The 12279-nt window shown below is 39.1% G+C and overlaps 1 protein-coding gene across 2 annotated transcripts in view; it reads left to right on the top strand.

The window, feature by feature from the left end:
• The window catches only part of ENTREP2 (endosomal transmembrane epsin interactor 2), a 37187-nt gene that overhangs the window by 18755 nt on the left and 6153 nt on the right, over positions 1-12279 (top strand). For both annotated transcript variants that reach the window (XM_066328554.1, XM_066328555.1), the window contains exons 4-6: positions 6277-6437; positions 7040-7175; positions 11531-11606. In XM_066328554.1, the coding sequence (XP_066184651.1) occupies positions 6277-6437; positions 7040-7175; positions 11531-11606 (373 nt within the window). The remainder of the gene's footprint in view (positions 1-6276; positions 6438-7039; positions 7176-11530; positions 11607-12279) is intronic.

The raw sequence follows: 12279 nt of genomic DNA on the forward strand, positions 1-12279 counted from the left end.
ATTGTACTAAAGCTGCAAGAGAAAGTGATACCATAGCTAAAGATTGAAAAGGCATTTGTTGTGTTTCACTAGAGAGTTTAAGGCTGCACTCCATCACAGGGCTTCCCAGAATTGTTCTTTCTGTGTACACACCCCTCCAGGAGATAAATGTGAATCAAATCAGATCATATCAAGGCTCTGTAATGTGAAGAAACCTCTCTTAATAACGAAACTGTCACTTCTATGATTTTTCATTTGTTGCCTGAGGCAGTTTCAGTTTGCATCTTGTCTGATGAATGGCTACTGCAAAAATGCACCCAGTTTTCTTCAAAAGGTGACTGCCTGGATTAAAGTAAGAAATACAAGATGTTACACCCACTGTGGCCGAGCTAAAGCATGAATTACACCTATTCCAGTCCTCCTTCCACTTCAGATATGTTTATACAGTTCTTATCTTAGAAGTGCTGGCACTGGTATCATTGAGTGTGTTCTGATTTTATCACCATCACTGTTAGTAACTGTTCATGTTGTGTGATACCTAAAACCATCTGTTATTTTGTAAAGAAAATAAGGTAATGATGACACATGCAAGCTGTAACATTTAATTACTGCTTTCATCAGTCCTAATGATAATTCAGCCTGTCATTATCTTAATAGGCTGTAGTTAATATTTCTAATCAAACACCTCACAGAAAGCATCTCTGTTCAAGGGTAATATCTTGCTGACATTATTTAATCCCCATATTCTGGAGAAATAGTAATAAAAAAGCCCAACCCTGCAAGACGAAGCTTAAGTGAGAATTGATCTTACATTATTATATATAATTTATTATTTAATCTGATTACATCAAGACTTAAATAATCCTTTTTCGGTCACAAAGTTCATTTACAGGTACTGTAAAACCCAGATGACAGTCCTTTTAAAAATATGCATTGGGAATTATGTACATCCACAGAAAGATCCTAAATGTAAATATGGTTGCATAAATATTCCCCTCACACCCACCATAAATGCAAATGTACCATTTTTCTTCAAACATTTTATTGGTAGAATAAGAATATTCAATATTTAAGACGAAAATACAGTCAGTACTGCACGAAAGATATCCCAGAGCAATGCCCATGAGGCTACAGAGCTAATGGCTTGTGATGGTTGTAGGAGCAGCAACTGAAAACAACTGAGCAGAAAAATCTGAATGTGTTTTCCTTAGCAAAATATCTTCTGTCTCATAATTTCCCTTTCATATCAGGGACAAATTAGAAGAGTCAGTCATGGTCCTTCTGTTCTTGTAGACAATTACTGCATTTCCCTTCAGCAGATACTGATTCCAATGTTTCAGAAAAGGAAAACAGCAGCCTGTCCAGGAGGACAGTTAATTGAAGACAGAATTATAGACCTGAGTGTATTGTACAGAACTTTTACTCAGGGTAACATGCCAGAATTTAATTATATGCAATTAGAAATTTTTATTTCCCGTTCACAAAAATCAGCAGATTTTAATAAATGACTGAAATGAGAACAATGAACTCTGGGGTCTCTAAAGGACTGATTTTGAAGTTATACAGTAGAATTAATAAATGTGATATGGAAGGCAGATGTAATTACATGCAGATATAGGAAAACCTCCAGATAAGTTTCCCTTAGAGCACCAGGCACAAACTGATCCATGGCAGTTGTGGCTTAGATAAGCTGTAATTGCTGAGCAGTGACTCCCAGCACTGGCATTTCTGTGGGTCAGTGGTGCTGAGCAGCTGCAGGATGCACAGAGAAGAGGATGTCTTTGCTGATGTTCAGTGGGGAGGTCCCACAGCTGGGAATCCTGCTGCAGAGCTGTTGGTCTCACTTACCTTGGGCAGAAGGATGGACCACATGGTATCACATGAGGAATTGTTTCAATAGAGAATTATTTTGACAGGTCTTACCTGCTGTTTCTTCAGTTCCTTAACTGGGTCTCCTCCAGCAGCTTTTACCTCAGTGTACTCACAATATTCGGAACATGATAATACCTTCTGATCACTTCAGTGACCAGCTTAGAGATGACCTTTTAGTGAAGAGCTGGAAGTTCAGTCTGGCAAAAAGTGAAAGAGTTTCACAATTTTACACGCATCTATGTAATGGTGTTTATTTCACCTGGAAAAGTTAACCACTGAGAGAAGACGTGTTATTCTTCTCTGGGCAGGGATAGCTGATGTGTCTGCCTGTGAGCTGGCAGAGGAGGTCACTGGTGCCCAGCCCCATTGCTGGCTCTGTGGAATTCTCAGTACTATGGCAATGGAACCTTGAGCATAACTGCATTTTCAAAAACTTTTACCTCTTCTGGAAGTGGGGTACTTCTAGCATTTGTGCTTCTAATTCTCTGCTTCCAAACAACTTGGTGCTGCTGCCATGGCAAACTTCTGTACTGAATGCAGGTCCAAGCAGTGGGTTGACAGTGTTTTACAGCTTTCTTGTTTACCCTGCTGCAACCAGACAGCATGTTTTACTCTTCCCTCATAACTGCAGACAGAATAAGATAATTAAGTAGTCCTTACTGTGAGGGCTGTTTAAATCAGGCTGTTCAACTCTGTCCAAGTCAGATGTGCCCAGTGAAAACCCACCAAGGTCTGTGGTCACTGTGCTCTCTGTGTTGCACAACCCTTTAGTACATGCACTGGTCTGTTCAGTGCCCATCTGGTATCAGACACATTTCACACACTAAAGTAAGGGCCAGGATGAGAAAACACCTGTGTGAGTGTCATAGTTTGAATGGCAAGCTTCAAACATAAGGTCAGCTGTTTCTTAAAAGAAGATCGAGAATTCCAGATCTGTGTTTCTTTGCCTGTCAGATTTCTGAAAGCTCCCAGTGTCCAGCAGCTCCAGGATGGTAACAGAAATGGTTGAGTCTTTTGGATTTGCACAGCCATGGGTTTTATCTTTCTTTCTAGCAAGAAGTTGAAGTATCTGTTGATAGCTATACATTTTTGCTAAGCTTTTAATGCAGTTGGGTATTTAGCATTTACCAGAGATGCTATATGCTGTTTATCTTTGTCTGCAACCATTTTCTATCCGTTGCTTCTGCAGTGGCCACTGTTTTAACCCCAAGGCTGGCTGGAGACCCACTGTGTGAGTTGTTCCATAGTGTGAGCTGTAGTTTTTGACATGATACTGAGTGCAACTTGATCCTGTTTATCCTGGTGACTGAACAGGCCACCCCCATTTTCTGCTTGGCAGTTCTTGTTGTTGCCTGTCACACTTGCCATCAGTATCTTGAGACTGAATATTTGGTAACAGCTGTCTTCTAATACTAGAAATGTGTGTTTCTGTGTGAAAGTATTTGTCGATGTTTCTTCAGCTTTCTCAGGTCTTTGCATTTTATTGCTGTCTTTTTTTAAGCTATGAAATTTGTATTAAGCCTTTGCTGAAATCCTGCCAGACTTCACTATTTGAGACTAACTCTTGAAGATTTTTAAAATACATTTTTCTGTAGAAGAATGAGCTTTTGCAGGCTAGCAGAGATCAGTAGATAACATAGTATGGAATAAAATATGACTTAATTCCCACTTACCAGCTTTCAATTGTTTTCTCAAGGATGTCTGTTCTTTGTGGTAATCCCTTATATTTGCTATTGTTTCATTTCCTGCTAGTTTCCCTCTTACAGCCTTTTTCACTTTAATTTCTGTGCCTTCCAGCAGGATGATATCACACAGGTAAACTGTTGTTTATAAACACCCCCCAAACTTGTGTATTTTCATGTCCATTCTGCTGCTCGTTGTCAAGTGTCGGTCACAGTTTGTTGCCATGGTGTGTACTGCCAGATCTGGAAAGGGATGCAGATAATTCTGCTGTTCAACTGAGCTGCATCCAAGCATTAGGTCTTCTCCTCCTGGAACCACAGCCCCTCCTGCCCTGTGTAAAACCTCTCCTTTCTGTCATGTCCCACAAAGTGTGTGCTGATGGTTCAGCTGCTGTGAAAGTGCCCTGTGTTTAACTACTCTGTGCTGACAGTGGTGAGAGTGTCACTCCCAAAGAGGCTGAATGGATCCAGCTGCAGGGAACTCCAGGACTGAGGGGATGGAGCCACAAGTTCTCTGCTGCAAGCCAAAGCTTGGGGTCCATGGCGGTATGGAAACAGCCTGGGAGAAGGTCAAGGAAGTTGTAAATTAAAATTGTTTTGTTTCCAAATGGTGAAAATAACTCAAATTATCAACTCTTTTAGGAAAATGAGGGCAGTCCTGAGTTTGATGGAGTCAAATATGTACAGAATGTTACCCAGAGTCTTCAGATACTTGTTTTCATTATGATAAATGTTGACAGGTTTTAGATAATTATGTTCAAGTTTGTCTTGCTTCTTTCCTTTTTTCCTAAAAGATTCTTCCATGTACTTGAGATGGTAGCAAACTGATGATTGCTTAGGGCAGATGTTTGGAGTTTAATGGTTGATATTAGTGTAATGTTACACTTTGGGAAATGGCTGTTGAAAGATCAGATGAGTTTAGACCAAATGACTGCAAAAAAGGTTTTGGATTTTTTTTTATGTAAGCCACATAGAAAAATGTCTGATAGTACCTGGGATAAAAGCATCTCACCTCATGTGGTGGATGAAAGAGCATCAGCCATCTCACATAACTAAGAGTAAATCAAACTGAAGCCATGCCTTTGTTTCTGTGCTGTGAGTAGAACACAATGGCTGAAAGTCCTTGATGGGCTGTAGGATGTAAGGAAGTAACACATTCTGCAGAGGAGGTTCTTTATTATTAGTTATTTGTGGAAATATCTCTGGAGAGCTGATCAGTGAGCAGCTAATACTTCATTTTCACAAACAGTTGATATTGGTCCTCCTGACTCTCTGCTGTGCTGTATTATTACAGCTCTGACCTTTGAAACAACATACACAGGGTGAGTTTAATAGAACTAAGATGTAACTCAAGCTTAAAAACACAAAGGACCAGTATCATTTCTGTGGTAATATAAATTCAGCAGAACTACACCAAGTTAAATTTCAAAAAATGATAAATATAGAACTGTGATATTAAAAATGAAGGAAACTTACTTTCGATTTGCTGGGTCTCCTAAGCATAAACACTTTCCCTTTTATTTTACTGTTTCCCAAATTTTTAGCAGGGATATAAACAAACAGTGATGTAATGAGCCAACAGTACAAAAACATATGTTGTCTTGTTCCAGTCTAAAAAAGAAATGTGCCTTCAGCAAAGTTTCTTAGCTGGCTTGTTTTAGAAGGCAGGAGCTAAATATCAAGTCATCTGCTGATCCAAGAAAAGTGATATGACAGCAGAAATTTGCCTGGAGAAAAAATTCTGTGCTTTTGGATTGTCTTTTAGTCCCCTTTTATCCATGGGGGCCAAATAGAGCCAGATGTGGGTTGTGGGATTTTCAGGATGGCCCTATTTGATCTTGAATTAGTTCAGGTCTTTCCCAGAACACTTGGGAGTGTTCCTGTTATCAGTGGTATTGGAATGGCTTCTTTAAATCCCTGCTCTGCTGGAAGCTGATGAGGTTTCTGTCACAAATGTTGATGTGGTTCTCAGTATTACTACTTTTTATTGTGCAGTGTAGTTATTTTCTTTTGGGTTTTGAGATGTGTATATGGAATAAATGTTCTTCTTTCATGGCAGTACTTACAACCTTTATACCACATTTAAGTGTGCAGTGTCTGTATCACCAAACCACAAATAGCTAATAAGGGTATATTATTTTACAAGAATAATAAAAAATAGTTAAAAACGCTCCCTTCATTGGAAGTGAAAAATGGGTGGGATATTTCCAGTTGTTTTATTCATAACATAATGTCTATGTAGTAGCCTGTTCCTAGTTAGTTTTATTTGGGGTTGTTTTGTGGGTTGGTATTGAGGGGTTTTTTTCTCTGTAAGTGCAAGGCAGTTCAGATTGGAAACAAAAACATGCAAGTAATTATTTTAGTAGTTATATCTATTTTTGATCAGTTATCAAAACAGAACTGGTTATATGGGGCTACAATAAAACAATATACAAGTGTAGAAATATTTATTGAAACGCCATTAAATGGTAAATGTCTGTGTCCTGCATCCTAAGAGTGACCGAGTGGTGGTCCATGGCCTTTGTCTTTAGTAGAACCTTGTGCTGTATTTTGGCAACCTGACTCACCCTCCTCACTGATCACAAGTATTCTTATGTTCCCAGAAGTGCCTTTTTCATTTCAGCTTGGGTATTCATGAATTTAGTATTGGTCAGGGTCACAAATATTGGCCTGTTATTAAAATTGTTGATATTGGTGATGATGTTTCTACCGTCTGAAGGAACTTTACCTTGTTCATTTTCAGTTTCTGCCACAGAGGCCACACTCTGCCAATCCTGACTGCATGACTCCACATGGGACTGTCCTGCACCAAACGCTGGATTTTGATGAGTTCATCCCCCCAATCCCCCCACCTCCCTACTACCCCCCGGAGTACACCTGCACACCCGTGGGCGAGGCACAGAGGTGATTCTCCTTCCCTGTCCTTGCACTCTGCACTGCTTCTGAGCTGGGGGCTAAGAGCTCTTTCAAAGAACACAAAGCCAAATGATGTCCTCCACTTACATTAGGCTCTTCTTTTCCAGAGAAATCACATAATGGTTTTTTGCAAGCTTGTTAGGCTACATCTGGAAATGTTTGTGTTAAAGCACTGCTGCAGTAGAGAAATGATTGAACTTAGCTAAGATAAGGATTGCAATGCCTGAGCTTTGAGCAAAGATCCCTTTGGAAGTGATCTTTCACAGTTATAAACATTATACGTTTGAAGTTGAGTATGAGATTTAATTTTATAAGGAAATCATTGCAATTAACATGTATTTATTTGGAGTAGTGAAAGATATTAATGATGGCAAAATAGGCTGGTAAAGATGGCTGGCATCCTAAATAATAACAGTTGTTAAAGCTACCCTGTGAACAAGCGCTTCATTTTGGATGCCTAATAAATTTCTTGAATGTAATTCTTTGTAGTGTATTGGCTTTGAATTCAGAGAAGTCTTTATATCACTGTGGTGTAGGTAATCGATCCAATGCCATTTGTTAATTGTTTGCTTGTTTATGTTTTTATGTAGAAGTCTCCATTTGGACTTCCCTCATTCCCCATTTGGTGCTTTATATGAAGTAACCATTAATAGCCCAGGAATGCTGTATCCAAGTGAGCTGCCTCCTCCTTATGAGGCAGTGATTGGAGAGATGCCTGCCAGTCAGGTGAGGAAAACCAAAGGGAATTCTTTATGTGCTCTTCAAATTTTCATGGTGCAAAGCAATTCTAGATAAACTTTAAAGAACAACCATTAGAAAATTACATTCTTTAAGAACATTTTCCAGACCATTTTCTTTATAAGGATTTAGCTAACAAATTTTACTCCCTATGCAACAGCAGTGATTAGTTCTTTCTTGCTTAACCTTCTGATTGTTACAGTCTTCAGTCATCAGCTTCTGCTGTTATGTGGCAAGAAACTGCTGCTCCTGAGAGTGCAGAACACCTTTACCCTGAACTTACAGAAAGGATCCAGTGTACTTGAGACAAATGTTTACGTTACACCTTTTGCTTTATTCTGTACTGTACAGAGTTGAAACCGAAATGGTAATGTGTCTGCATGTGCAGCCAGAGCTGATGGAGGCCTTTGCTTGAAGGGATTTGTGGTAATTGAATCAGCTGTCACAAAGGGAAAATACTAACAATTGCTTTTAGAAGCTCTAATTTCTTTTAGGCTTCAGCAAAAACTCCAGGAGTCAAATGTTCTAGGTTTTCTTTATCAATTGTTAATAGTACACAGAGGAAATATCTGTGTTCAGGTTGTCAAATTGCATTCACTTTACAGAGGGGACTACTTTGCCTTTCCCCAAAATACAACAATGAAATATTCACTAGTGACTTTTTTCCCCACTCGAGGAAACCAGAATTGAAACCACAAACCTAAAGAAATTATACAATTTTTCACTAATATACTCAAGAAGATTATTAAGATAATTAATAAGACAAGTGTCTGAGAAAAAAAGAACATTGGAATGTGAAACCTCCAACAAAAATGCAATTAAATCTCTTCAAGATATGCCTAACTTTGCAGCTTCTGTGACTGACAAAGCAGCTTCTGACAGATCTTCTGGTCCTTGCCTTGTACTAAAACCTCCACCCAACACAACCAACAGGCCAGACATTGCATTACTTCTAATTTGTTTGGCTATAATGAAATTAATCTGTATAAACTGCTTATGAGTGAAGTTCCTTGCTGAACAGCAAAATTGGAGTTTTCAAGGCCATCTCCTTTTAGAATATTTTTTATCCCGGTTCCATCCTTTTTTCCTTGGCGGTAACTCAGATGAACCTGCAGGCCTTGGAGAGGTCAATAATTTTCAGTGATAAAAAACATGGACAAAAGTGATATGATTCATGCATGATTTTGGGGGAAAGACAAGGGTCCTTAAGAATTCATGTGGTACTAAGTAAGGATTAATCAAGTGTCTATTTATAGTAAAGCACAAAATCATTTTGATCACTCTTGTAACTGGAACCACTCTTGGTGTGAGCATAAGCTTCCAGCAGCACAATAGCACCAGCATGTAACAAAAATACAATTTAACAAGATGTGACTTAAAGCAAAGTCATGCTCTTGCAAGAAGAGCTTGGCTTTAATAAGTAGATGTAGTCACTGTTAATTTTTGGCACCTGGCGTCAGTTTTAGCACCTTGCCTGTTCACCTCTGCCACCTGAACTCCAGAGGTGTTTGTTCTAATCTCCAGGGAAGATGAGTGATAGTCATTTCTAATAGTAATAATTACATAGCTTCTTTCCAGGAGTGAGTTTATATGAACGTGGTAGTTGCTGTTCAGAGAACTCGTGACAGGCTCTGTGTCTCAGCACTGGAGCTCACTGGCAGGGATAACCAAAGCCTACAGTGACTCTGTAGCCACAGATCTTTCTTCACAACAAAAGCCTTCGTGTATTTTTTGCAATTAGTGTCCCAGCTGAGCTGTAAATGGAGAAGGGAACCAAAGTCTAAGACGGTTTTGGGTCTACAGGAAGAACAAAATGGAGACCTGAGTTCTTACGTGCTGCAAATGCTCCCATAGAGCACAGTACAGTAGGAACTGAAATAATGAGATTTATAAATCCCTCAAAGGCAGGTTTGGCAATGGAAATCATGGCAGGGATTTAGCTACAAAAGTGCTTCTGGGAACCATTATGTAATAATGTCATAATTGTAAAATCTTTTACTGTGCATCAAGCAATAGGTTTTATTTGTTTTTAAATGGATTGAGGTCCTTAGAATTTTATTAAATTGTACCAAATTAGGCTTGATATTTCATGCATTTATGGGCAACAAATGTCAGTGCTAATTTAAGTGGTTACATCCATGTAAAAATTGCTGTTGTCATCTTTACTGATTAGGAATTCCCATTTCATGACTGTAACAAAAAGTGGTTTTCACACCGTTTTCCATGCCAAGTATTGACTGGGGTATAGAAAAGATGAGAACAAACAGATCAGGGTTCTGGGTGAACTAAATCAATGACAGTGTTTTGTAATGTTTTCTAACCTATAGGCTGTGCAGACTTATTAAAAGCACAACTTTTTCTTCCTTTTTTTTCTATTGATGGCCTAGTGACTGTCTGAGGATGTGGAATTCAATAAGGTTTTGTTACCTTTGGCTCTGCAGGAACCTGCACAAAACCACGTGCTGTTCCTGTGTCAACCAAAGCTGTGACCTGGCTTCAAAATTGTCGCTGTTACCTTCTACAATTAAAACCCTGGTTCTCCTTCCCCCAAGCAAGAAGGTTAATCAGTTCCAAATGCATATAAAATACATTCAGCAATTATTCAGAGACAATGCAGAGTGTCAATAAATGTTTCAGCACAAATTTCCAGCGGATATTTTCCAGTCAGTGATTAAGAAATTAAGTCAGTGGTTATGAAAGAACCTAGATTAAGAATTTATGAAAGCCCCTAGAATCCCTGTATTTTTAAAAATAAATAAACACCCTTAAAACATTATACTATTTTTTCCAAAAGGTAGTCAGTCTGAGTTTTTTACAACAAAGAGCATTGGTGAACATTTTTTACTTTTCTAGTTAGTTCCCAGAACTTCCACACTTAGATCCCAGGAACAATCTGTGACTTGGAGTGACACCACATTTTACTTTTTACCACAGATGTGATACTCTGCTACAATCAAGAAAGATCCATTAAGAAATTTCTAAGGGAATTGTTTAAAATCATGAATTATTTCACTTTTGCTTCCCAGTCCTCTATCCATTTCTCGCTGAGTTAAAGTATTGCTGGTAGTGTTCTTTGTTCGGAGTTGTATATGCTAACCCTTAAGATAGTTTTTAAAACTAATTTGTATCAAAAGAAGTTTCCTGGTCACTTGATCATAGTGGTAGATGGAATACAGAGAGAGAGAGAGAAACAATGAGCACAGTAAGTTATGCACAAATGTGTGTGCTTTAATCTACACTGGCATGTGAAATGGAGGCTCTTTCCCTAATAGAGTCAGACCAATTGTGTCACATCCAATTTTTTAGAAGGCCAGACACAGATTAAGCGCTTGACAAAAAGGTTTGCACAGAGGTGACTGATGCTGATTTCTGGACTGTCACCAACCAGAATAAGCTTTACTAGTTAATTGTGGCCCTACAGACAGAAGTAGATGAGATGCCTTTTTGCTCAAGATGGTTTCAATCTCATTCCTTTCAACCCTTTTTGTATTTTTTCTCATTTGTTTTTACCAGCTGTTTATTGGAATCAATTTTTTGATAATCACATTTCCAAAGAACTGCTAAAAATCTATCGATACTGGCAACAAGGTCCAATCCAAAGTCTATTCAAATCAGTAGAAAGAAAATTTCCTAAATTTCAGGTATTTATGGATCCAGTCTTTCCAGCAAGAATGATTCTGTATTTTGTTCACATGATCCTCAAAAAGGGAAGGGAAGTTTCCCCCTTAGATCCACTCCTTCAAAAAAAGGTGAGTGGTAATATTATCTCCATTCAGCAATTTCCAGCAGGCTGGAGAGCATCTGAGTGGCAACGATGCTACAGGGCTTCAAGACACAATAAACACATGAGGTGTTAAAGGGCTTCAAAACACATCCTCACAAATAACTGAAGGAAAATTCTGCTTTTGTGCTTGTTTTTGTGGTTTCTGGGTTTCTCTCTCCTATTTTAGGGTGATATGATGTAAAAAACCCAAAAAAAACCAAGCGCAATATGAGAAACGCAGACTGTAGAAAGAGAGATTGCTTTTACTAAACCCATTGGTGTTAAGCATTGCAGACATTAAGTTCAGTAGTGTGAGCCTGAAGGCCCAAGTGCCTGTGAATTCAAGATGAATTTACCTTGTAGATCCTGGAGAAATGAAAAATTGCATTCAGCATTTGCCTTTGCCCTGCATTTGCTCCTGACCCTAAGATATAAAGTACTTTAAATAGCTTTCAATCTGAATAGCAGCTCCTATGAAAGTGACTCAGGGTTGTCAGGTGTGTCCTTCAGATCCCGAGCACCACAGTTTGTGTGGTAAGTTGCAGGTTAATGAGCTCTTTCATCCCACATGTCCATTTAGGTCACTGGTGCTGCTCAGCAAGTGTCTGAATCGAGCCTGGGGGAGAGGAACGCGACCCCGGACTTCAGCACGCAAGGTGATTGTGGCTTTGCATTTGTCTTCTTAAGATGGAGTGGGAGTTTGGGGCAAGTTTCTCTTCTGAGAAGTTTCTCTTCTCTTCTGCCCTTGCTAATGGAGAAAGATGGATTTGCTTTCAGGTTATTCCTTGCAAAAAGGACCTTTTCACAGTCAGAGGCTGGGGCTGGAAATGCAGAGGAGGGTTATGCTAGACACAGCAAGCTCTAGTTAAGCCCTTTGAGGTGGATCTGGTGACTGTATTTCTCTTTGAAGAGTTCTGCACATTCCTTGCAGCTTGTGTCTCAGTGTCAGCAACCATGGGTGGCTTCCTGATCCTCACACTCTTCCTCCAAAGAGTAGTTTCCCCCATGGCTTCCAGGAGCCTCAATAGGAGGCTTGCTGCCTGAAGCACAGATGTTGGGGGTGCAGGTAGATGAGTAGCAGTATGAAGGCTGTTCATTTAAAGCTGAAAAGTCAGTATCAAGAACAGCACAAAAATACCTTTGCTGAAGGACATTAGAAAAAAGTAAATTACTTCAGTGTTTTTTGCTTTGGCATTCTTATAATGAGAGCTTTTGAGTTCTTATTGATGAAAGAATTTGCAGATGACTAGATTTCAATCACTCTACAGAATATGGGGGGGGGGGGAGAAGATTGGGAGGGTGGTCAAGAAGTTTTTGTTTTTCTCTGAA

This window comes from Sylvia atricapilla, chromosome 13 (assembly GCF_009819655.1).
Source record: "Sylvia atricapilla isolate bSylAtr1 chromosome 13, bSylAtr1.pri, whole genome shotgun sequence".
NCBI lineage: Eukaryota > Metazoa > Chordata > Aves > Passeriformes > Sylviidae > Sylvia > Sylvia atricapilla.